The 27,693-nt window shown below is 40.8% G+C and overlaps 1 protein-coding gene across 4 annotated transcripts in view; it reads left to right on the top strand.

Annotated features, from left to right (window-relative positions):
- The window catches only part of NFIA (nuclear factor I A), a 405,480-nt gene that overhangs the window by 267,884 nt on the left and 109,903 nt on the right, over positions 1–27,693 (top strand). For all 4 annotated transcript variants that reach the window (XM_025289454.3, XM_025289453.3, XM_006055921.4 and 1 more), the window contains exons 5-6: positions 13,652–13,769; positions 20,618–20,745. In XM_025289454.3, the coding sequence (XP_025145239.1) occupies positions 13,652–13,769; positions 20,618–20,745 (246 nt within the window). The remainder of the gene's footprint in view (positions 1–13,651; positions 13,770–20,617; positions 20,746–27,693) is intronic.

Raw genomic sequence — 27,693 nt, 5'->3', positions numbered from 1 at the left:
AAATTATTTTTAAAATCAAGATTATATTCTTACGCAAGTTCTTCTTTTGAAAGAAACCATTTGGGCTTGAGCATTAAGGGAAGAACCAGAAAGATTATAATAAAAAATAGACTGCAGCCGTAGCATGAACAGTGGCTGTGACCTTGCCTCTTGTTTGCCATTACACAATTCAATGGCAGTCCACTCAAACTATGCTCTCGATCAATATCCTATTAAAGCAGCACAAAAAGTCTCCATAAACTTAGTGGTTAGCTATGTTTATAAATGGAACTCAGCATAATTAGATGGTCAATAGCAGGCTCTACTAGTAATTTTAAAATGAACATCACACATTTTCTATCTGTGGAAGTCAATGGCACCTCTTCCAGAGTAAGGGTATCATGTGCAGCACACAAAAGAGTAGGAGTTCCTTTAAAAAAAATCAAAATGCCTATCTCCAAAGTGCAGTTTTTCAAGAAAATCTGTTGCATTATGAAATAGAGAATACTGATTGACTCTGTATGTGTTTTTCACTTTGCCTGTCAAAGCCACCTTATTCTGAATATATTATGACATTGCAAATGTTTTATTTTCTAGTTTTCATCAGCCCCTCATCGAGAGATAAAGTAATAAATATTGCCATACTCTTAGGAAGAAAAAAAAATGCCAGTCTTACTGGCTTAATTTAGTGGGTTTCCTCTACTATAATTCAATAAATTTTCAAAATAAATACTGAAATTGAGTTAGTTCAGAAGGATGTTTTGTAGTATAAATTTTTTCTTTTAATTTTCTTGACATATTTGGGGTGAATATTTGGACAGTAAGGCTGGCAACAAATGGAATGAACTGGCAGTAATAGAAATTTTCATCAAACTACTCATTCTTCTGAGTCCTGGCTCACAGTATGTGTGGCCAAACATGATTTTTTTTTTCCTGTCCTCCTCTCCTCACCCACTTGAGAAAGAGCCACATAAAGTAATAAAGTGTTCCCACGCTTACCTACAAATTGAAATGTGTGCATACCTTGTGTTGTTTGTTGTGTGCTCTGGGAGTGGTGTTATGATCACCATCTCAGCTGAAATCAGAGCTAGGATAAGGACAAGCTCATGACATCAGCAGACCCATCAGTCAATGCAGTGCATGAAGGGTGTGTTACACACACACCCCTACAGTCTTCCTGGTTGAAGCAGTGAGTTCTTATGGCAAGATTTAGACAGCCTCTTGTTTTCTTTTCTTAGCTGAATCTTCTGCTAAATTTGCCAGACTATGAGTATTTTTATTGTAAAGATTTGACTCAGGAAAAAGCAAAACACCTAACACCTTGATGTACACACTGTTTTGTTATGATCTCTTCTCATCTGTTCATCTATTTATCATCTTTTCTAGGTAATTCTTTCTTTGGATGATGTATTACATGAAATCAAATACAAGATGGCATCATGGTATTATAAAATAGTTATAGAGATAATAGGTGACCTGGCTCTGCTAGCTGACTTTGGGCAACATTTAACCCCTCTCAGCTGTGTTCTCTTTATAGGTAACCATCATTTATTCAATCAGCAAAGATTTATTAAGTACCAGTTGTGTGCTGGGCCTATGTCTGAGTAATGGAAATAGAAGCCCCCTTCAGGAGTGTTTTAAGGATGAAGTGGAAAGTGCCAAGCATCTAGCACATAGTAGATGCTCAGCAATGGTAACTACTGTGGTTATTATTGAACAGGGATTCTGTCTCTTATCTTTTACTCAGAGTTGATCTTTGAGCCGACCATACTATCAGCAGATTTATTTAAAATATGTGTGTGTGTATGTGTGTGTGTGTATAAATTAACAGGGATTGGTTATAGAATTCATGTTCTAAAAATCAATTTATTACCAGGACCATTCTAGTGACCCCTTCAGAGTTAGTAATTCTGATAGAATAAGAGCATGCCAATACTAGATCTAATTTGTCTACTTTAGGAATCCAAAAAATTTTTATTCCTCAAGCTTTCAGCCAAAGCCTATGTGTCTATGTTATCCTGGAAATTTCTCTTCCAGGTCTTTGAATGGATAGCAAGATATTTAAAAATCCTCAGTCTAAACACTGAGCATGTTAACAGTCTTTTAAGTGGCCAGCCATACTGTGGGTTTTTTTCAGGTTTAAAAAGTATTTGGTTTTATAATATTTGAAAATTTTCACTTTCTTTTTCATTATGGACATAAAAATGACCATGCTGGAGGTCATTTCTGCCAATGTAGTTTTTAGTAAGTCTTTATTTATGCACTCATAAGCCTTGATTTTTACAGAGCAGATATTTATATTCAATAGGTAATATTTAGGGAACTAAAAGACATTTTGGGGATTTCCAAAAGCCTGACAGAATTCTTATATTACCCCACAATAAGACTTCAAATACTATGTTGAGATTTTTGTTGGAATATAGTGTCCTCACTAACTCTTGCTGATTATAGAGACCATTGCTGATGACTCTATAGGCATGTCAAGGACAAGACTGATGGGAATCACACTCAGAAAAGCCACATTTTAGGTCAAATACTGGGAACGGATTTAATCCAATATGTGATTGGTATGAGGACATACTAGCACCCAGAATTTTTCAACAGATGGAAGAGGAAAAAAACTAGACAGGTCTTGCTGAAAATATTAAGAATTGTTGGAGATGGCTGGATTTGTAGGTTGTAGGGATGGGACTCTGTTGACATAGTTTGGTTTCCTAATAGCTAATAGTCGGATAGTCCCAGTGCACTCTTGGTTAAGAGGGTTACGTTAGAAGCCCATCCCTGGTTTATAGATCATTGTGGTGAAAAGACCTTTTAGGCCATCAGATCCATCCCCTGTCAGAAAAGACTTAATCCCATGGCCCAGGCTGTATTGTATACTAAACAGGTAGTGCATTCGACCTCAACCAAAAGCTGTGATGAGATGATACTCTTAAATGCAGATAATCAGTGTTGGTCCCAAAGGCAGAAGCCACAAATGCAAGAGACCCGTCAGCATCACTAACCCCACTGTGGGTTGCTCAGCTGGACCTTGTGTCTGGCTCTTCACCCAGTGAAGGCACTACTGCCTGACACTCAGAACTCTAAGAAGAAAGAAGTGAGAAGGGGGAGGATGAGATAGTCATTTTGCCAGTTATGTGGTGGGTGATAATATTTTTCTATTTAAATCTTATTAAATTCATCCCTCCAGTAACCAGTGATGACGGAAAGACAAGGAGAAATGCGTGTTTCACCTGTATTTCTTTGCAGGTATCTAGATATCTGGGCTCAAGGCCCTGCTCTGTCACATGTTTAGCTGTGATCTGGATCTTGCTGCTTAACCGCACAGCTCATTTTCTTACTTGTAAATGAGAATAAATACAAATACACATTCCATGTCCCCAGGCAAGGATGAAATGAGATAATTCAGATAAAACACCTATTCCATTGCCTAGCACACAATAAATGCTTGATAAATATTAGTTCCTCACCATTTTTCATTAACAAGCTCATATAATTTTAGTTCAACTCAATAATCATCTGTTGCATGTGAATGTATGAAGCATCAGTTACTGTATGCTGAGAATACAGAAATAAGTAGCAGACAGTCCTTTGCTTTATAAAGTAGATATGGAAGTTTATTGAGACCCAAGACTGGACTTTATGATTATAGATAAAGTGCCTGAATATGCTTTATTTACAAATTGAACTCCTAATAATTATCTATCAAAGATGAACCAGCTTCATGGCTCATAGTGGGGAGGAAGGAGGGTATCAGTGAATGGTTCTTATTTTAGTAAAAGAAAAAAATTTTTTAGAAATAAAAATTCCTCTGTTACCTTCTTGCCACCCCAGGCACACATATTCCTTACCTTTGGTTCTCAAAACATGAATGTGTGAAAATGGTGCTCTGTGTTAGCGATGCCTTTGAGAGGGTTAAAGCATTCTGCTGGGTTTTGGCACTTAATACTTCATTTCATAAAAAACATTGCTTCAATTTTATAATAGCAGGGAAGTTCATTTTCACATAAAGGGAAACCCTTGTTTTAGTTCAGTGCCTCTCTTTTATGTTCCATTCTGGAAAAACACACTCCCTGCCTTCATTGGCCAGATCTTTCAGAATGGAAGAAAGGGGAAAGGAGATCAGCGCATGGTTTACAGACCAGAAATCTGCTTGGCAAAGGAGTTGCTGAAGACTGTGGTGTTGAAGCTGCAGAGAAAGTACCTTTATGATTGATTTCCATTCAAGTCAGACTGACTGCAGTGTGGTCATTTTTCTAACCCATAACTGCTCACACTGCAGCAGTCTGCTATCTGCAGGGTGTCTGAATTATAGCAGTCTATGTCCGTGTTCCCTCTTACACAAATTACTTACACTGGTTTCTTTTTCCATGCAAATTCATCAGTTTTACAGCCCCTCGTAGCCACAGTCAGGAAACTCTGGCCGAGAGCACAAATTGATAAAATGAGTTAATTTTACTATACTTATTTTTTTTCTTTCTAAAAGCCCTTTCTCATAGGCAGTGTTCAGGAAGCATATTATGGTAAAAGGAAGATAACAAAGGAGTTGAATTTTCTTGCCATAAATTACTTTCCAAGTTAATTCCCTTTAACGATGATTCCAGATTTGCTTGAGTTTTCATAGCATTGTACGTTTACAACTGCGCCTTTGATAGAAAGAAGACCAAGTGTTTTCCCATGTTCACTCCTTTGTGCCTGTGACGTGGACTTTCTTACAAGGCCTTTGCCACTGGCATGCAAAACAACACTAAATTGTGCTGGGCCCCCAGAGCTGTGTGCTGCTGTTGGACTGTTTTTGTCCCCTCTAGTCTTAAAGTACGAGTTCACAAAGTCTCAGTGAGTGTATTAGAGTATGCACTCTGGAGAGAAATGGACCTCTCTTTTCTTTCAGTGCTTATTTTAGAAGTTGGAAATCCACTACGAAGTCCTCATAGTGTTTCTTGGGGGATACCTATTGGCCATTATTCCATCTTCTTTAGTTGTCATGCAGATTTGAAGGAGGGCCAGTGTGATTTTTAATCTTTAAAATGTAAACACCACCAGGGCAAGGGTTTTTATATATCTTGTCCACTGATGGATCTCAAGCACCGGGAGCAGTGCCTGGCACATTAGAGTTGCTCCATAAGTATTTGATGAACAACAACCTCAGTTATGCAGATGACACTGCTCTAATGGCAGAAAGTGAAGAGGAACTAAAGAGCTGGCTTAAAGAGCTTCTTGATGAGGGTGAAAGGAGAATGAAAAAGCTGGCTTAAAACTCAACATTCAAAAAACTGAGATCTTGGCATCCAGTCCTATCACTTCATGGCAATTAGATGGGGAAAAAGTGGAAATAGCTACAAATTTTATTTTCTTGGACTCCAAAATCACCGTACACCGTGACTGTAGCCACAAAATTAAAAGATGCTTGCTCCTTGGAAGAAAAGCTATGACAAACCTAGACAGCATATTAAAAAGCAGAGACATTACTTTGCTGACAAAGGACCATATAGTCAAAGTTATGGTTTTTTCAGTAGTCATGTATGGATGTGAGAATTGAACCATAAAGAAGGTTGAGTGCCGAAGAACTGATGCTTTTGAACTGTGGTGCTGGAGAAGACTCTTGAGAGTCCTTTGAACAGCAAAGAGATCAAATTATTCAATCGTAAAGGAAATCAACCCTGATTATTCCTTGGAAGGACTGATGCTGAAGCTGAAGCGCCAATACTTTGGCCACCTGATGTGAAGAGCCGAGTCATTGGGAAAGACCCTGATGCTGGGAAAGATTGCAAGCAGAAGGAGAAAAAGGCAACAGAGGATGAGATGGTTGAATGGCATCACCAACTCAAAGGGCGTGAGTTTGAACAAATTCCAGAAGATAGTGAAGGACAGGGAAGCCTGGCATGCTACAGTCCTTGGGGTTGCAAAGAGTCAGACACGACTGAGTGACTGAACAACAGGAACCAAATGCAGCCTCTCAGAGAAGATGTGCTTTTAACCATAGACTGGCCACACTGGTCGTTTAGGTAATACTCCCCGCTGACTCCCATTAAGCAAGTTGTAAACTCAGTGCCTGTCATTTCCCAGGCAGAGTAGCTTGAAATTTTGGATAGAAAAAAATTTTTTTTCCATCATCCTCTCTTTCCAACAATGCAAGCCTGAGCAGATTGTCCCTGGTGGATGGCAGAAGTTCAATAACCACAACCTTATCCAACTACTAATGTGTACTGAAGAGCAGGTCATTAAGAGGGTTGGCTACTAAAGTAACCCCTTTCTTCCAATAGCCCACATTACTGTAATGATTCCTTAATAGCAAACCATTTATTAAGAAATGACACAAAGACTACGTTCTACAGATGACAGGAAAGAAGGGTGGGGGCAGGGGGATGAATGATTTAGGAGTAAAATCTAAGAGACAATTCCCCAAAGTTAACCTTTTGAGGAAAACTCCTCGGTGGAGCAAAAATCCACAAACGCTTTAGGCTGGACTAATCGCAGTGCTAATTAAGAGGAATGAGAAGCCCTTTCTCACCATTTATGTGTATTTACAGATTTCTAAGTGTCAGTTTGTACCGCTTAAAGTTTGGGGGGAGGGAGTGCAAATGGAGAGAATACATATTTACTCTTTTTAATTCAAAACATATTTATTGCTCATCAGCTGTTCGGGGATATAAAAGAGACTGTGGGATCTGTAGCATTAAAGGCCACCTGGTGTAACCCCCCAACTTCATGACCCAGGAAAGTTACTAACCCTCCTCATGCCTCAGTCCTCCCTAGTGGTGTTGTGAGGATTAAATAGGATGAGGAGCTTAAAGCTCTTAGCCAGGGTCTGCCCAAAAGTGATGCTTGGTCAGTGTTAGTCCTTGTTGTTGGGATGGTGACGACCGTATCAGTGCTGTAAATGGTGCTGCTGGCAGTGGTAATGGATTTTCATTTTTATTATAATTATTCCTAGCATTATGAAGTCCAAAGAGCCTAAGTGACTTAACCAAGTTCCTCTGGTGGTTATTGGCAGGGCTAGACTCTATAAACAGTCTCTCCGAGGCCCTGACCAGCACTTTTTCTATGCTCTGGGATGTCTGTCCTTACAGAGCTTAAATTGTGCTCAATACAGTTGGGTAGAAAATCTTATATATTAATAAGAGAGAAAAAATGATGAAGCCTATGGTCAAGTACACATGGAGAAAAATCAGTTTCACAAAGTACGGAGCAGAAAGGAAGTGTTGTGGCTGGTCCAGTCCTTCCGTAACATCCCCATGTTTGATTGGCAGTGGCCATAATCTCTATACCAAACCAGCAAGCACTTAGTCGTTAGCTTCAGAAGCCCAGCCTGACATCCTGGGCAGATGCATTTCCCTGATTTGCAAAAAGGACATAATACCCTCATTAGCACATTTCCTTATATACATCTTGTTTATATTTTATATTTATTAGAATAATATGATTATTTGCTTATTTATGCCCTTTCATTGTGTGTAATTAGAAACTTGCCTTTTATACCTATTCACTATGCTGGAAGAGGTGACGGATACCAACTGTGAACATTTTATTTTCATCCTTGACAGCGTAGTTTAGGTCTCCATTCCTTTTTGCCAGGACTCCCAAATCAACCTATCAGCTGATTTCCCCACCTCCAGAGTTACAGCCACCCACTGTTCCATCTGTATGCTGTTGCTGTGCTGATATTCCTCACGCGTGCATACTCAGTCGTGTCCAGCTCTTTGTGACCTCATGGACTGTGGCCCGTCAGGCTCCCCTGTCCATGGACTTTCCCAGGCAAGACTATTGGAGTGGGTTGCCATTTCCTCATCCAAGGGATCTTCCCAATCCAAGAATTGAACCCGCATCCCCTGCATCTCCTGCACTGGCAGGCCGATTCCTTACGACGGAGCCACCTAGGAAGCCTGCACTAGCAACATTCCTCAATTCCATAAGTATTCTATCACTCCCATTCTCGGAAATGTCATGGATCCCACAGATCACTCTCTTACCTCCTACCTCCAAACTTACGTTACATACTCCCTTTTGCCTAGGAACCCTCTCCTGTCTCCTTCTGGGCCTCTTTAAACCCTCACCTGCCTTGAGAGCTCAGTTTAAGCACCCATTCTTCCTGGTCAGCCCTTTTTCTGATCCCACAACCCAATGAGATCTATTACTCCTTTGAACCTCCCTAACACATCTATTCATTTCCCCTGTGAGATTTAACACATTTAGCCTTGCATTAGATATTCAGGTATAATTTTTTTTATTATTCCACTAGGTTATAAACCCTGTGGGGGCAGATACAATATATACCCTTTTATCATCTCAAGTTTAAGACCAATATTGTACATGAAAGTCAGGGTGGTACGACAGAAAAAGCCCAGCTTTTGAGGTCAGATGTCCTTGAATTTTAATCCTGGCTGTCTCTCATCCTTGCCTTTCTGTGATCCAGGGCAAGTGATTTAACCTCACTCCAGGGCTTAGTTCGCCTCATCTAGAAAATGTGCCTTTCCTGAAAAGATTGTTTAAGATTTAAGTTAGGTATAATAAATAAAGTGCTTCTCAAAACATGAGCCCCCAGGTTCTCAGAAAAGCCTACCAAAAGGCCACCTTTTGAATTGTTAGTGACTTGGCAAGAATTCTGTTCTCCAGATTGGAGGCACCGAGAATACCCAGTACATTGCAATGATATTTTGACCGTGACCTCTACCCTCAGATATAAAAAAGCCTTTCTCTTTGGCTCTCACAGTTTCACTGAATCAGAATCCACTCCAATAAGCGGACATGCATACCAGCCATACACGCAGACAGGACTGAACGATGTTTCCTTACAAGACTCTTTTGAAAAAAGCAGAATTTGGATCTGTGAGTTATTAGGGTTATGTAACCCAGGTGTGAAACCCAGTCTCATTTCAGAAATGTAGTGAGGTTTTAAAACTCAAGACATATATAATCAGTTTGCCAAATCCTGATGTTATTCACCAGAGATCAATAGGTGTTATGGGAGGTGTCCCATGCTGCCAGGACACCAAATGTTGGTAGATTACAGCTTCAGTGTACTAAGTGGCTCACAGGAAGGAAATACACAGGCAAGTTAAGGAACATTTCTGTGGGCTTAATTATTTTTTTATTCTCTCTGAGAAGTGGACATACCACATGCACACGAGTATTCTTCTCCCTTCACCTATTCTGCCTCCCTTGACATTTTAAAAATATAATCATGGCGAAATACATTTTCTAGAGGAGAACATGATAGTGTGTATGCATTCTAAATCACCTCAGTCATGTCCAACTCTCTGTGACCCTACGGACTGTAGCCCACCAGGCTCCTCTGGCCATGGAATTCTCCAGGCAAGAATACTGGAGTGGATTGACATTCCCTTCTCCAGGGGATCTTCCCAGTTCAGGGATGGAATCCACGTCTGTTATGTCTTCTGCATTAGCAGGTGGGTTCTTTACCACTAGCACCACCCGGGAAGCCCTAGAGCACGATAAAGTGTTCAATGTAAGAGCAACTGGATGTTCACCAGCAGATGGGGGGCCTCAGACTTCTCTCGTTGAGTCAAGTCCATCTTCTTCACATTTTGCTCTGTGTTTCCTTCCAAGAAGAAGGAGTGGGGTCATGCAGTTTCCACAGTGCTCCATCCGGCTGAAGCCTCAACCCCATCTTGAAACTTGTGAAGAAAACTAAATCCAGGCTTATCCTCTTTTTTAGTTAACAAGAGAGACCATGAATGATTAGCCTTATCCTGTTTTTTAGTTAACAAGAGATGCCAATCTCTAAGCTCCATGAAGGCACAAACTGTAAGCACCTATTAAGGGACTTCCCTGGTGGTTCAGTAGCTAAGACTTTGCACTCGCAAGGCAGGGGGCCTGGATCTGATCCCTGGTCAGGGAACTATATCCCACATGCCACAACTAAGAGTTCAAATGCTGCAACTGGAAAAGATCCTGCATGCTGCAAGGAATGATGGAAGAACTCGTGTGCCACAACCAAGACCCGGTGCGGCCAAATAAATTAAAAAAAAACAAAACCCACCTATTACATGCCAGGCTGCTAAGAGGGGTCATGGGTGATCCACGCCCCCATCACAGCAATCCCCTCTGCACCCCATGGCCTATTTAAGGCATAAAGTATTATGAAATCAAAGCAGAAATTATGCAAATAAGTTTGATATAAAAAACAAATTAGGGAATGACTAGCAAAATTGTTCATTAGAACTCCGTTTACACTCATTGTCAAGCCTAACCATTTGTTTTTGAAATAAAGACCTTCCTCGATTAGAGATTGTCATTGAGAGATGTGTTTGAATTTCAGAAAGTAAATCTGTATGCAGATCAGAAAGCAACAGTTAGAACTGCACATTGAACAACAGACTGGTTCCAAATAGGAAAAGGAGTACGTCAAGGCTGTATATTGTCACCCTGCTTATTTAACTTATATGCAGAATACGTCATGAGAAACGCTGGGCTGGAAGAAACACAAGCTGGAATCAAGATTGCCGGGAGAAATATCAATAACCTCAGATATGCAGATGACACCACCCTTATGGCAGAAAGTGAAGAGGAACTCAAAAGCCTCTTGATGAGAGTGAAAGAGGAGAGTGAAAAAGTTGGCTTAAAGCTCAACATTCAGAAAACGAAGATCATGGCATCCGGTCCCATCACTTCATGGGAAATAGATGGGAAAACAGTGGAAACAGTGTCAGACTTTATTTTTGGGGGCTCCAAAATCACTGCAGATGGTGACTGCAGCCATGAAATTAAAAGACGCTTACTCCTTGGAAGGAAAGTTATGACCAACCTAGATAGCATATTCAAAAGCAGAGACATTACTTTGCCAACAAAGGTCTGTCTAGTCAAGGCTATGGTTTTTCCTGTGGTCATGTATGGATGTGAGAGTTGGATTGTGAAGAAGGCTAAGCCCCGAAGAATTGATGCTTTTGAACTGTGGTGTTGGAGAAGAGACTTGAGAGTCCCTTGGACTGCAAGGAAATCCAACCAGTCCGTTCTGAAAGAGATCAGCCCTGGGATTTCTTTGGAAAAAATGATGTTAAAGCTGAAACTCCAGTACTTTGGCCACCTCATGCAAAGAGTTGACTCATTGGAAAAGACTCTGATGCTGGGAGGGATTGGGGGCAGGAGAAGAAGGGGACGAGAGGATGAGATGGCTGGATGGCATCACTAACTCTATGGACGTGGGTCTGGGTGAACTCCGGTAGTTGGTGATGGACAGGGAGGCCTGGCGTGCTGCGATTCATGGGGTTGCAAAGAGTCGGATACGGCTGAGTGACTGAACTGAACTGAACTGCTGTGAATTTCAGTATTTTCTATTTCTTAGCAGTGACTATTTTTGTATAATGATAGTTGTGATTAAGGTCTAGCCATTGCCATTATCAAACAACTAAGTGTTTATTCTAGAAATTGCTTTGCCCCTCATGCTGTTTATTAATTGCATAGTTTTATTATGGCTTCACAATCTCCCCAGTTTCCCAACCATCTGTCCTAGGAATTATCCTGTAGCCCTCGTTTTCCACCATTACCACACTCCAGAAGTCAATACATGTTCTCAATTTCAGCTCCTAAACAGCTGTCTCCAGACTCCTCCTTTCTATCCCTTGGACCATGCCCCCATCTTCTCTTATTTAAATGACTCGACTGGTCTCCCTGGTTTTATTGATTATATTCTTCAGCTGCCCCAACCCCCACACCCCATACTTATCCTCCTGACAGGTGGCGTGTCTAGCTTATAAGTACAGATTTGACAATTGCATTCCTGTACTTTGTTGGTTTTCCTTTGACTAACAATCAATTACATTTGACCGATGCTCACTGACTGCCTCTAGCGTAAGGGATTATATTAGATACTAGTAGCATAATCCCAATAGTCCGGTTATCGTGGAGTGTGATAAGAGCTTCATAGCTTATAAACTTGAGAACTGACTGAACTCAAATTCATATTCCTTAAAGAAATCTACCTACCCTTCATATTGTTATTGTTTTTCTTCAGTTGCTAAGTCATGTCTGACTCATTTGCAACTCTGTCCATGGAATTTCCCAGGCAAGACTACTGGAGTGGGTTGTCATTTCCTTTTCCAGGGGATCTTCCTGACCCAAGGATTGAACCCATATCTCTTGCATTGACAAGCGAGTTCTTTACCACCTGACCTTAAATATCCCCTTTCCCCATGTATTATTAATATGTACCACATCATACCAAGTTATCATAATCCAATACACATTTTGTGTTCTCTTACCTGTATAAATGCTATTCTCTCTATCTAGAAGGCCTCCATTCCTCTAATGGATAAAACCTACTTGTCCTTTTAACATTCTTCCCAGGCCTCACATTTGCTGAGGCCCTTTTACTCCCTTGAACCTCTCATCCCTTGGCTGAGTTAGATACCCACTTCTATGCAGCCATATCTAGGAATAATTCTAGCAAAGGACTGACTTATCAGACTGTATTGAAATTGATCTGCCAGCCTAACTCTCTAGAGCTGTTTCAGGGTAGGGACCATGCCATTCATTTAAGTGTCTTCCTTACCCAGCGTAATTCTTGGCAGTAGCAGACTCTCAGTAATCATTGGTTGAAAGAGTGAAAGTCCCTGGTTCATGATTTTCCTAATTATCCTTTCTTCTTATGGATATGAGCCTCTATTTAATTTATTTATATATTCACTTCTATGGGCTTTAAAACTCTCAAACTAATGCCTTGATACAGAAAAACATGCATCTATTGCTCCCGCCTTGTATAATCTTCCAAAAGAACAGATTCCTTGCATGTATATAATTGCACCACTATTTACACAGAATGTCTTTTAAGATTGGTAGATGTTATTTATTCATTTAAAAATACTTATTAAGCTACTCCTATAAACAGGATATCTAGAGGCTCCAGGACATATAAAAAGTGCAGAGAATCACATCTCACACAAGGGTCAGCCCTGAAAATCATGTGTAGTCAAAGTTATTTTTAACAGTCCCTTGAATCAGAGGTCAACAAATTTTCCTATATAAATATTTTCAGCATAGTGAACCATATGGGCTCTGTCACAGCTACTCTGCTCTTGCAGTGTGGAAGCAGAGATGGTATGTAAATGAAGGTGTGCAGCTATTCCAGTACAAATTTACCTACAAAAATTATGGCTCAGGAACCACAGTTTGAGGATCTTGCCTTAAACTGGAAGGTGGGACAGACAGTTAAGATGTATGCAGGGTGCTGAGGGGATTGGGAGTAAGGGGAAATCACACATTCTCATCGCATGAAATTGGGATTGGGTGACCTGCAAAAGATGAATTTGCAGTTCAAAACTAATTCCAAAATACAGATGTGTGGAAGTTATCACAATCAAACAAAGCTAGAAAAACCCAGGGAATGCTAGTCGTTCAAGAAAAGTAGCAGACCAAAATGTGAAGGTATTTGTTAGAAGCATCCAGGAATATGGCACCCTTAGTGACAATTTACCATTACAAAAAAATAGGGAAGATGAAAGATGTGTTATAAAAAAATATATGTCCTTCTGATGCAGAGGATTTTTATTGTTAGAATTCTTTTAAGGTCTGAGTTCATTACTGATCAATTTGGATAAGCTAACCATATAAATTCAAATATAAAATGTGTTAAATGTAACACTGAAATATGCTCTCATTGATCTTTTATTCACAGACCTTACCTGATATTTCTTTCTTTTTTTTTTTTTAATTCTAGCACCAATAGCTGCAGGAACTGGTCCCAATTTTTCTCTCTCAGATTTAGAAAGTTCTTCATACTACAGCATGAGTCCAGGAGCAATGAGGAGGTCTTTACCCAGCACATCCTCTACCAGGTAATTTTATTGTTGGCTCTTAACGAGGTCAAACTTCCTAGTTTACACACCTTGATTTTTAACTCTGGGCCTATTAGACACTTAGCAGTGTGCCTCTGGTAATAGATAGTAGAAGTGGGTTCAGCCCGAGTGGATTTCCAGTGTCGCTGAGGAGAGAGAGCAAATGCACAGGCAGCATGCCCATGTGTGCGTGTGGGGTGGGGGGCGGCGCTTCCCAGGTATCTCAGTGAGAAAGAATCCACCTGCCAATTCAGGAAATGTAGTTTCCATCCCTGAGTCAGGAAAATTCCCTGGACAAGGAAATGGCAACCCACTCTAGTATTCTTGCCTGGGAATTCCCATGGACAGAGGAGCCTGTGGGCTGCAGCCCATGGGGTTGCAAATGAGTCGGACATGACTTAGCAACTAAACAACAACATAAGCTCACACACACACACACACACATATATACACACACACACATATATACATACAGACTCACACATACACATCAGTCAGTCAATTCTGTGGCATGGGCTGAAAATAGTTAAAGACAGCTTTATCCAAAATGAGCGACTTGTGTTCAGCTGTAAACTGTAAGCATTAGTGGGAGTTAGGGGGATGGAAAGTCATGGAATGGTGTTCTGGGTGAAGACGTGAGCAAAGACACAGAGGCAGGACAGAGTATGAAAATGGCATGTTCTCAGAAAATTAAGGACAAGGCTCGACTAGGGGAAAGTGTTTTGGCTAGTTTGGCAGAAAGTTGGCCCTGGTGACGACAGTCCCAGTCTCCATGCCCGCAGCAAACATTACTGCTCAGTTTCAGCTCTTTTCCTACTACTGTGCCCTGAGAGTTCTCAAAATCCAGTCTATTGGAGTTGCTCTGAGAGATGCAACTATATGATATCCTAGTGTGAAGACGTAAAAGCAAATGCAGCCCGACAGCATTGTGGGGCCAGATCACAAGCACGGTTGCACCGGGAGACCTTTAAAAGAGTAAAGCTAAAAGAACACAACCAGATAACGATTCCAGGGTGTTTGATCCCCTTGAGGTCACAAAGCCAAAATCAGAATGAAGCATTTTGCAAGATCCTGTTGTCTCCAGATAACCTGTACCGGAGGGAAAGGGATTAGGCATTAAACCCACAGTATTCTTTTACAAATTGGCTTTAGCACTGGACTGTGACAACAAAGAAAAGAATGGTGCAGAACGATCTTTAATGTTTGTGTACTTTGCAGAAAAACATTTGACAGAGGTATGTTCCTCCTAAAGCAAGCATTTGAGGATTTAAAACAATGTCCAGATGATAGAAATTTTCCCTGGTAGAGACTCATTCTTACCTTGACTTTATGTATTTTAACCATCATTACTTAAAAAAATCATCAGCTTGGTCATTACCAATAACTTGAAGATGGTTAAAGAAACAGTATTTTCCCAGATAAAACCACCAAGTCCTACCATCATCTTTCACGTTATTTAAATGTCCCCTCTAGTTCACTGGGGTATAAAAAAGTCGTCTCCAGCGCCACTCCCCCGCACCCCGCCCCACGTAAAAAAAAAAAAAAACACTTATAACAAAAGAATGAGATTTTGAACATATTCAGGTAGTAATACATTCTGAGGATTTTGAATGTTTGCTGATGGAAGGGACATTGTGTGTAACTACACTTAGTCAACATAAAAAAGCTTTGCAAATACTTGTGGTTAGTGATTTATTTAAAAGTCGATTGACTGTTTTTCATATGTGCACTGTGCATGTACCATGGACAGCCCAGCTTCTCCAGCTGTTTTTTGCCTTTTGTTTCAACTTTCTGTGTGGAAGTCTGATTGTTAACGTACTTTAAAAAGCTAGTGTCATTCCCATATTCTGCAAATAACTAACCCTGATAAGGCAGTAATTATACACAGCATCAGTAGTTAATAACTTGATAATATGTTTGTTTTGCTCTCATTAGGCTCTCCTAAGATGATTCTTTTAAAATTATTCTTTAAATATATAGACTCAGCAGAATTATCTGTGTACAGTTGAGGAACTGTGCCCAGAAGAATACCCCAGATTTCCATATAGAAAAGTTCATCAACCAATCAGTCTTTGTTTATGTTATGCCAATATTAATTGGTCGCCTGCTCTGTGGCAGTCAGTGTATTAGGTGCTTTACATACCCGATAGGCGTTAATCTTCACAGTAATTTTATAGGACAGACAGTGCTGCATGTAACAGTGGGTCAGCCCACAACTCAGAGAAGCTAAGTAACTTGCCCAAGGTTGCAGACTAAGTAAATGGTAGAGTCTACATTCAAACTTGGAGCTGCTGGAACTTTCAAACAATACTATTTTGACACTGGATCCTCTTAGGAATGGGGCTCACTCTTTCAGGAAGGAATAGAATAGGAAGCCCCCAGAAAGGATTATCTGGCATCTCTACTTTTCATGGACAGTTAGCATTTGCTATTTTGAATCATTATTATTGTCTTGGAGGTATGTACGGTTCCTGCCTCCCCTTCTGGATGGCAAATCCCTTAGAGCAGCGGTCCCCAACATTTTTGGCACCAGGGACCAGTTTCATGGAAGACAGTTTTCCCACGGATTGGGGTGGGGGAGTGGCTGGGATGATTCAAGCACATGACAGTCATTGTGTATTTGATTTCTCATCTGATGGTGCTGCTGATCTGACAGGAGGTCCTGGTCCACACACGGAGGGCGGGGACCCCTGCTGAACTCTTCCAGTTCAGCTGCAAACACGTATTAAGTCCCAAGGATATGAGATCTATAAAGCAAGTAACAAGCAAGTAAAGTCAAGTAACAGGAGCTTTGCAGTCTCATGATATAGACTGACACGTGAATGAAGATTTTTAGTTCAGAGCATTTGGAACACTCAGGAAAGAGGCATTTTGCTGCTCTTCAGGGACAAGATAAAGCATCTAGGCTTTGCACATAGTAGGAATTAAGCAAATATTTGAAATGAAGATAATAGTCTTCCCATAATTTCTAGGTAGTATTGCTAAAGACAGAACAAATTCCACACCCAAGAAGAGATGGTGTGTCATTACTTAAGAGAGTATTTATCCTCCTTCTTATGTAGAGACCTACTGGTCCTTTCCTGTGTCCCTCAAGTGTTTCTGGGAGAATAGAATTTATGTTAGAGAGCAAGAAGCCAGAATTAATAACTGGGGGTTCCCTGGCTGTCCAGTGGTTAGGACTCCGAGCTTCCACTGCAGAGGGCACAGGTTCCATCCTTGGTTGGGAAACTAAGATACTGTATGCCGTGCAGCACGGCCAAAATAAAAAAAAATAATAATAATAAGGAACAAAAGTAATGACTGATTCATATCTAAATTTAAAAAAAAAAAAGGAGATTGATAGGCTTTAACTGTAGGTTCTGTATTCCTTCCAGTAAATATGTTCAAAATCATAGAAGGGGTAATATAAAAATTGGGAGGAAATATACTTTTCTTATCCCAAAGAACTTCATCAAGATAAACCAGCTGTCAGGTTTGTGAAGTCAGTAAACTTTGTCCTGGAAGCCCTTCACCCATCGCTCCTGGCACTTCTAATTTTCTTCCTTCCTGGATCTTGTTCTCTCCTCTAGCCTGTATCTCCACCTTCCCAACATTTATCCTGTGTCAACCCCTGACAGTCCTTGCTTTCAAACTGAGGGGTCAGCTAATATCTACAGACTCTCTCACCTTTAGGATTTAATAACCACATGAGTAGGGCTTCCTTAGTGGCTCAGATGATAAAGAATCTGCCTGTAATACAGGAGTCCCAGGTTTGATCCCTAAGTCAGGAAGATCCCCTGGAGAAGGGAATGGCTACTGACCCAATCCGATATTCTTGCCTAGAGAATTCCATGGACAGAGGAGCATGGCAAGCTACAGTCCTTGGGGTCGCAAAGAATCGAATACAATTGAGTAACTAATTCTTAATGCATGAGTAGTTGCATTTTATTCTAGAGGACAGCAAGGAAATCAAAAGCATTAGAAACTCAGAAAAATATTGGTACTTGGAGAAGGATAGGTAATGAAGTTGGTCTTTTGGGTGGGATCTCACTGAATCATGACACTTGGGCGAATCCTTGTCACAAGCACTCATGTGACTGTTTATAAATCTGTAGCCCAATTCAGCAGTGTTTGAGCATCTGTTATTAGTCAGATACTGTGATAGGCACTAGAGCTTTAAAGAAATTCCTGATAATCTCCTTCTTCACAGATCTCAAGCTCCTGTCAGAGAATGTAGGTCTTGCCTTTTATTTGCCAGGGAACACAAGAAAATATTTATTCTATTTCCAATTTGTATTCTTTCAACTTCTAACTAAAATTATTTCAGGTGGCTTTTAATTTAAAAACTATAACAGATAATATTAAATACAGAGAGGGCAGAAACCATGTGGAAAGATGGGAGAGACTCTTACATCAAGAACCTGAACCCAGAGTTATTCCTTACGTTTAGCGCTGAGATGCCTGGTTTCCAGGGCAAGAAGGGAAAGCACCAGGTTATGTAATGCACCTTTTCCAATAAAAGGAAACTAGAATTTCTTTTAAAGATACGACATGTTTTCTGGTTTTATGTATTAGGAGTTTTTTTGTGTATGTCCTTTTATAAAGTACTTCTGTTAGATGCAGTTTTACATAAAATACAGAAAAATTCTTTGGGTGGCTCTTTTTCATTAAACTTCAAGGAAAGCCAGGCAACGGACATTAAATAAATCGTTAGAGGTTTTTTCTTTGGATACTAAGCTAGCATGCTACAGGTGTGTTGCTTTCCCGCGATCTAGCTTTCATGAGAATAGAGCTTAAAGGCTAAGACTCCTGGAATGGCAACTTCAGTAACTAGAATTTCATGCCTTGAACTGGGCCTTCCTCACTTTTTTACTGGGATGGCTGCAGTGGCCTCTTAACTGTCTCCCCGGGGAAGGTTCTGTCTCCTTCTTTTCCCTTAGCTCTTCAAAAGCCATCATCTCTGCAACTGCCAGAATGACCTTTCTGACAGATGACTCTGACATCACTTCCTGTTTAGATCTATTCAGGGAGCCTCTATTGCTTGTAAGATAAAGTCCAGATATACAATATCTTCTATCACCTTCACCCCATCTTTCTCTGTACCCCTCCTGCCACTTTTAACCTGTTTTAACCTTTTAGCACTTTTAACCTGTGTTTAACCTGTCAGCTCTCTGCGAGCATCACACACTGCTTTTGGTGTTGTTTCTGCTTGACGTGCACCTTCCTCCTGGAGTGATGTTGGGAATAGCTAGTAACCTGGGTGACAGGAGCATAGCAGTTAGGGCAGACCTGCCCTGCCACAGTGCCAAGTCCTGGAATGCCTCTAGTGTGCCATACCTTAACCCTTTAGGTTTGGGGCTGTCCTGGGCCAAAGATGGGGTGACAAAGTTGGGGCAAACACGAGGAGTTTGAGAGTGGGACTTTGCCAGTTGATAAAGAAGTATTTCAGTATCTTAAAATCCAGAATGGCTGCCTCAGGAGTGCATCACCTGAGTAACAGCCTGTCCCTGCCCTGTTCTTCTTTCTGCTCCGTCTCCTCACCCCCTCTCTTACAGACAGTTCAGGAACCATCTCCTCTGGGCATCATTCCCCGACCTGCTCTGTGTATCATTGCTTTCTTCCTCCATCAAGGAACACACTGTAACCTCTGTGTGGTTCCACCATCATACCTGTATTTCTCTGTGCACAATTTCGTTTACCTCTTGTTCTTCATCCATGAGATTGTAAACCCCATGAAGACAGGTGTTATATCTGATTCATTTCAATATTCTAGCCTTTAGCACAGTACATGACATGTGGGAGGTGCACAATAAATGTTTGATGAATGAATATATATTTAAAATTCTGTACCTGACATGTGAGGAAGAGATTACCCAACTAGTACTCACACCAGGTGTGAAATCTACTCATTCTGGTATGTTAGTTACATAATCAATTAATACAATTAGAACATTAGCAACATGTAGCATGTCACTACCTTTTAACTCTTGCAACCTCAAATTGGGAGGAAAAGACCTCAGTTCTTTAACTGGAAGAAATAGAATATATTCTGGAAATTTCTCAACCATACTTCTCCAAAGCTAAAACATCCCCACTTGATGGCACAGAAGTTCATTTTTGGTAATTTCCTTGTAGAGAAGTGGCATGCAAGTCACTGGGTCACTCTTTTTTCCACGTCCCTTATTCTCACAGGGAGAATAAGTAGAATTCTTCCACTTTTGTCTCGTTTGTTCACTGCTTTATCTCTAGAGCCTGCACAGTGGCAGTAGGCCAGGTCCCAGTCCAGGCAGTGGAGATAAAACAGTGAACGAATGAGGCAAAAGTGGAAGGAAGGTGTTGTCACTGTGCAATAAGTATTTTTTAAATGAAGAGCTCTAAGTAGAAGATGAGAAAATATGGCAAAAAAAACCCCAAAAGGCAATTCAGGCTTTACTTCAAGGGTTGTGTGCCCTGATTTTTCTCCTTCCTGGGGTGCCAGAGGGGTTAAGTAGATGTCTAGGATCGTTGCTGATGGCAACGCCCCAGCCAACGCGCTGGGAGATACACATGTGGGCTTACCAGTCTTCCAGGTGGAGACAGGAGACGGAGCCAGCCAGCAGTTCCTCAAAGGAAAAAGGAACCGGATGTGGCGGCAGCAGCAACTCAAGTGACAGTAAAAACCAAACCCAGACACTTGGAACAACATAGACCCAAGAGTTTGTTCTCCATCCAGTGACTCACTAAACTGAACAGAAGCCCAAAGAAGCCCACGAAACTACACTGAGTTACCCAGTTGCTTCCTTCCTTGGCTTTCTTTCCACCAGAGATGCCACATCCAGGAGAAAGGTGGTTTGGATGGCTTTTAAACATGTACCCGTTTGTTATTTCAGCTCCACGAAGCGCCTCAAGTCTGTGGAGGATGAAATGGACAGTCCTGGTGAAGAGCCATTTTACACAGGCCAAGGGCGCTCCCCGGGGAGCGGAAGTCAGTCCAGCGGGTGGCATGAAGTGGAGCCAGGTAAGCAGGGCGGGCGGCCACTGTGAAGTCTAAGACGTGGTGGGGGGTGGTGGGGAGGAGGGAGTGACGCCAGGCAGAAAGCGAAGGGAGTGAGCTCAGAGCAGTGGACTTTCTGACTTTCTCCACGTGAACGCATGTTTGTACCTGACTGCTGCTTTTAAGAAAGGGTGGCAGGGCAAGGATGCCATTCAGCTGAGATGAAAGATTGAGAATGGTGTGGAGGGTTTTCTACTCTTACATGTTTTCACTACACAGCAATCCAGTGTTCCGTTTGCCTTTGCTTTCATTTTATACTAATTGCCTTTTGGGTTTGGTTTTATCTTTTATCAAAATAAAAATCCATCAACTTTTTCGACTGCATCAGTAGCATTAGAGAGGAAAGAAGGGCTCCCTGTGCAGTAGCTTGCACTTGGATCTTTATAAAATGAGGAAACTTTTAAATATGTTTTGTCATCACAATTCTTTTTCTATTTAAAAGCACAGCTAAAAAAATAAAATAAAAATAAAAGGAATAGCTATCTTTATGTCCATCTTTTGTGAACTGAGCAAATGATGACTGCTAGTCTAACCTCCTGGGGTTTAGTCCTGACTCTGGAGTCTTGAGCCATGTGACTAATTCTGATAGCAGAAGCCTTTTGAAACTTTTCTCAGTGTCTATAACCTCCAGATTGGCAAGGGAGAATCTTCTCTAGTACCTTCCTCAATACGCAGTCTAATGATGTAGAGAATAGAGTGGGCTTTGGAAAAAGACAGGCTGAGTGTAATCCTGGCTCTGCTTCGGCTGGCTGTGTGATTATGGGCAAACCACCTAACCTCTCTGAGACTAAGTGTCTCCATTTTTACCATCTGTCAATAATAATAGGCATTTCAGTGCTCTTGAGAATTAAATGAAGTAATATACATGACCCAACTAAGAATTATACCTAGCACAGTAAGTTTGAAAAGATTTTCCCAATTCTTGCCTCAGAGTAATTCCCTGAATAAACAAGCAGCGAGAAAATCTCTGAACCCCTTCACCTTCAATCTTAACTCCTTTCTCTCCCCCTAACATATCAAAAGAGAATCTTCAGAGAGTGTGACTATAGAGGAAGCAACACAGCGGAGGCTTGGGGGATGATGGAACTGTTCTATATCCTGATTGTGGTGGTGGTTACAGGAATCTATACATGTGTTAACATTCATATTACTAGAAATGCATGCCTTCCACTTCTGAGCCCCCAGGCAGTTTTACTGTATGATAATTAAAAACAAAACCTGGGTCCCCACTAGCTGAGTCCTTTATCTTGTTCCCTTTACCAAAATGTGAAGATTTCATTTTGCCTCCCTTCTAATCTTTTTACCCAGCTCATCCATTCATTGACTCACAGTTTCACTGGGAACTTTTTTGTGGATGAGGCACTATGCCTGGTTCTGGGAACTCAAAGCTGAATGAGAAGGTTGTGGCTCCTGCTTTCAAGGAATTCACAGTTGGGGTGGAGAACAGACACATAAGAGGATCATTATGTGGTGACACGGGAGGTGTAAGGATGGGGTTTAGCCTCTGGTGCCGCCATTTTCTAAGTATCATCAACATAGTGCTCAGGGTGTGATGGGTCTTCTACAGAGGGCTACGCATCAGCTCACCCCACACGGAGATCCATGCCAGTTTGCCGAAAGTGGTCAAGAAATACACCCTGGCCTAAATGAATGTGCTGACCACCCGTGCTGGCAAATGCACATTAGCACGACCTCAGGATAGTGCCAATGAGAAGCTTATGTGCTGTTAAAAAATTAAAAGATCTACATGTTCTTTGAACCCTTTTTAAAAGGCCAGTTAAAGTCCTGGCCAGTTTACCTGCTTCTGTGAAATTGAGAATCAAAATATATAGATTTGGGACATTGTGCTTGAGAGTCATACTAACTCAGTTTTACACAGACTGAGCTGCTTTTTTTATGTCGATGTACATGAAGCTCCTCTTCCAGGAGCCTGTCCTCTGGATCCTTAAGTAGATTCCTTTTGAGCCAATGTGGGGGCTGTGGGAGTAGGTTGAATATAGAATATGTTGACCTAGTGACTCTTTTATTCAGAGTAATTCTGTTCCTCTCTTCTGCATGTTATGATTCAACTGATCATAGATTTTAACATCCGAATAACTGTATCCTTTATGGTCATTAAATAACTAAAGTTTAATGGCTAAATCCTTTTGGGGAGGAGATATATATACACGCACACACACATACACACACACATAATTACACTATATATTATACTATATGTATATATACACACATGCTATATACATAAACACATATAGTGTAAGCATATAATTAATTGTAGGGGGGATTCTCTAAGGGAAAAAATGTATGCTTTTAGAGAAATCCCTCACAATTTTACTGTATTCCTGGACTGATGCTCCATTCTCTATGTCTATTTCATTATTGAAAAATGCAGTTTCATGGTATCTATGTAGGGGGTGGGAGGGGACAGTGGATAAATGTACATTTGTCCGTATTCAGCATAGAAAGTCGTAATAGAAGCAGGGCCTGAGGGGACATTAAAACTCAACTGAAGGATGTTGTACATGTTCCTGGTGGCTTTGATGTCATTAACTCACACCAGCCATTTTAAATGGATAATTTATGCTGCCAGATGGTCCTTTTGGGGGATTTTCCATCTAGCCCAATCCCCTTTTTGGCACAGAGGACACCCTTATGTTGTTCCCACACTGATCCAGGCCTAGCATCTCCCCAGGGATACAGTTCATTGAGTAGGAGGCTTTTAGTGGTCCACACATGTAAATTACCTTCAGAATGTGCTGGGAGTTTATGCATATCTGAAGGCCAGCAGCCTCTTGGTTGCCTGCATTTGGAATAATTCTCACAAGCTAGTACTAAAGGATACTTTGTTTATGTCTCAGATGTGACCCAGGAAGCAAGGCCTGTGCTTACTCCTCCACTCAGAAAGCTTTGCATCTGTTTACCTGCCCTCAAATGCTTTTTCAGCGCTCCCCGGCCAAAAGAGGGCCGAAGGTTGCCAGAAGAGACAAATTTCCTGGAGCAACAGGAAGGCTTTGGAAAGTAAAACAAACCAGACATGCAGTAAATTACATGGGCTCTTTCAAATGTCTTTTGTAGTATCCTGTTCCCCATTAGTTTATCTCAGCACTTTTAGTGCACAGCTCTTATTATCTGGGAAGAAGGGCATAGGAGATTAAAGATGATGTTAGTTTAAAAACATCAGACAACCTCAAGCTGACTTTTGCTTCTCTTACAATGCTGCATTTGTTCTCTCCACTTAGTTTCGTTTCCCAGTTATCTCAAAACTGGGTTAGATTCGAAGCTTTGAAGCTAATCATGCGCTGATGAAATGAGTCCTATGAAATTCTATCAAGCAAAAGTGCACATACCATCAGCTCTTGTTTATCTGGACAAATGAAAAACTGCAGAGGAACTGATAATGCAAATGAATAGGAAGGAAACCAAGAGGCAGGCGCCTACACTGGGTCAGATACTGAGCATGGTGCTTTCCTATGTATGGCAAAGATTATGGTTACAATTGTTTAAGTACTTCCTGTCTACCAAGTTTGTTTTTTTTTTAATTGCCCCAAATCATGCAAGTAGAGTGAGCTTGCCTCTGTAGAGATGAAAATTAAGAATTATAAAATGTTAGGTGACTTGCCCAGAGTCACACAGGTAGTAAACCTGGGGATCCCTAATCCAAATTTCAGTTCTGATTTTGGAATGTAAGTTTTGTCTTCTCTACCCAGTAACCTCTTTTACTATAAACATTTATACTTGAATTTTAAGGTCTCATGTAATAGGCTTGTATTGAAATTAAAAACATAACAATAAAAAAATTTTAATTATTCATCAGAAAGACTTGAAAAATCCCCTACTTCCTTATCCCAAACCCTTGACGTGCACCCAGGTCGGGGAAGGATTGTGGGTTTATTAAATACACATAGGACATAATACATGAACCAACAGCATTAACTGTTAACAAAGTCAGATATCTATCATTTTTCTCATAAAATCATATAATCCTCAGGATTCAGATCTTTGTTCAAATAATACATCATCAGTGAGGCTTCCAGTGACTTAAAATAGCTGCTGTTTCTCTTCCATCATCCTATAATTCATAAACTTTTCCTTTCTTTATACCATCTTCTCCTGTTATCTTATGCTCTCCTACTTGGATATACACTCTTGAGTAGTGGGCCTGAGTCTGTCTTTTCTGCTGCTGTACACCCAGCATCCCTGACAGTGTCTGGCACATAATAGGTACTCAGTAAATGTTGATTGAGTGAATGAATGAAGCCTATAAAGCAGGGAATTTCCATAAATCTGAAAGCAGAATTTGCCACCAGTAATTCTCTCAGAATTGATGTTTACTATATTCTCAATCTGTAGGCTATTATTCAGTCAAATCCAATTATTAGCAAGTAGTAAACAAAGCCATGGGCTTCCCCAGTGGCTCAGCAGTAAAGACTGCCTGCCAATGCAGGAAACAGGGAGACACAGGTTCAGTCCCTGGGTTGGGAAGATCCCCTGGAGGAGGAAACGGCAACCCGCTCCAGTATTCTTGCCTGGGAAATCTCATGAATAGAGTAGCCTGGTGGGCTACAGTTCGTGGGGTCTCAAAACAGTGAAACATGGCTAAGCAACGAAACAACAACAGCAAGCAAAACAATTGCTAAGGCTCAACCAAGGGCCCCGTTGACAAGTGGTAGTATATAGCATTTTATTACAAGTATCTCTCACCTCGAAGGGTATTCCGTTAAGGGAATCGAATCCTTTTTTTCTAAAGGGAATACTTTATTGATTTTTAAGATAATGCTTTTTTTTTTAATAAAAGGACAATTCATTATCACAAGCTGTATATCAAGAATTCCAATAACGAATCTTCTGTAGAATGTTTTCTGTAACTTTCTTGATTTTTGTCTGAATATTTTCAGATTTCCATATGAAATTTTCTCCTATAGTAGCTTAATTAACACCCATATGAGACACTATGAAATCTGTATTATGTGAAGTCTAATCTGTTACTCAAAGTATGGTCCACGCACCAGCAACATGGCATCATCTGGGAGCTTATTAGAAGTACAGAATTTCAGACCTTACCCAGACCCATGGAATTTTAACAAGATGGGTGGTGCTTATACATGTTCGTGATTGAAAATCCCTTATGTAGGCTCCTTCCTTGACTGTTCCTTTTTGCAGGCTCTTACCACTCAATTCTTGCCTTATCTAGAGGCAACTTGAACTTTCACTGTTGTGATCCCCAAGCTTTCTCCCTACTGTAAGTAGGAATGCCATTAATGCTCTTCTAGACAGATAGAAATCTAACCTATTTTCAGACATGTCAGAGAAGATGGTACCCTCACACAGTGGTTCATACCTCAGTACAAGAAGAAAATTCTCCTGTCTCTCTCATCTTCCTCCAGTTGAAGTACATGAAGAAGAAGAGCTGGTCATCTAATCAGTATAATTCAAGTCAAACCAAGTCATTGAATCTTTATTAAGTGCTGACTGTGTGCAGTACAGAGTAGGTTCAAAGATGACTCCATTGAGTCCCTGTCTTGAATGGCAAACCAGATTTTCTTTGTTGTCAGTCACCATCTGTAAGATGGGAACTGTGGTTTCTGCCCCATCTCTGTCACAAAGTTCAGTTCAGTTTAGTCTCTAAGTTGTGTCTGACTCTTTGCAACCCCATGGACAGTAGCCCGCCAGTCTCCTCTCCCTATGGAATTTTCCAGGCAAGAGTACTGGAATGGGTTGTCATTTCTTTCACCAAGGGATCTTCCCCACCCAGGGATCAAATCTGGGTCTCTTGCATTGCAGGCATATTCTTTACCAACTAAGCCACCAGGGAAGTCACAAAGTTACGACATTTAAATGATCAACTTGAACTTCTGCTCCAAGTGCCAAAGTCCTTTGTTAAAATTAACGTTCTCTAATTGTATGAAATATTGTTAGGATTATTGAGGGAGACAGACCTTACCAGCTCATGGTGGTTGAAAGCCAGCAGGATTAAATGCTACAGGGGTAGTAAAAGGAGAGAGTGGTTCAATCTGACTTTAGACTTAGAGACACTGTCTGCAGAAGGAGGCAGTGAAACTGGATTTCCATTGGACCTCAAATGAAAAATGTTCACAAACTTGAAAGTGATACATGATGTCTCTTAGCCTTTCAGTCATTGGTATATATAAATTTGTGTTCTCCATATATCTTTTTTTTTCATATATATATCTATCTTACAAAGCAGTTTTGTGGCTGTCCTGTGAAGCTTATCAGGTTGTCTGTGTTCCCAAAATTGACTCATTTGAGGGTTCAGTGGGTTTCATGGATTACTCAGTTGCACCACTTTCTGCATTTGACACATACATGCCAGTCAATATTAGAATAAATGTATTTTTTATTGTGAAAAATATGTGAAATTATACAACTTTTTCAGTGAAGTTTAGTTCTGTGTTTGAAAAGAGGAGCTTCTTACTCCTTAAATTTTCTCCTGTAGAAAAATATTCAGAACTCTAGCATGCCTTCAGTTATTTTGTGATTGTAAAACTTTATTAACAGACACTCTTATTTTAGCCAAGATGCTGGAAGTTCTGAACAGTTCAGGAAAGTTTTAAAGCCAAATTTGGTAAGTAATAAGTTTAGCTGTAGTCCTTTTCTTAAAAACTTTCAGAGATAAACTTCTGTCAGAAATAGATTTCTTCCCAAAGGCATCAGTTCAGTTCAGTTCAGTTAGTTCAGTCGCTCAGTCATGTCCGACTCTTTGTGACCACATGGACCTCAGCACACCGGGCCTCCCTGTCCATCACCAACTCCCGGAGTTTACACAAACTCATGTCCATTGAGTCAGTGATGCCATCCAACCATCTCATCCTCTGTCGTCCCCTTCTCCTCCTGCCCTCAATCTTTCCCAGCATCAGGGTCTTTTCAAATAAGTCAGCTCTTCGCATCAGG

The sequence above is a fragment of the Bubalus bubalis genome, chromosome 6 (genome assembly GCF_019923935.1).
Source record: "Bubalus bubalis isolate 160015118507 breed Murrah chromosome 6, NDDB_SH_1, whole genome shotgun sequence".
NCBI classification, from domain to species: domain Eukaryota; kingdom Metazoa; phylum Chordata; class Mammalia; order Artiodactyla; family Bovidae; genus Bubalus; species Bubalus bubalis.
This window is presented reverse-complemented; position numbering and strand designations above follow the sequence as displayed.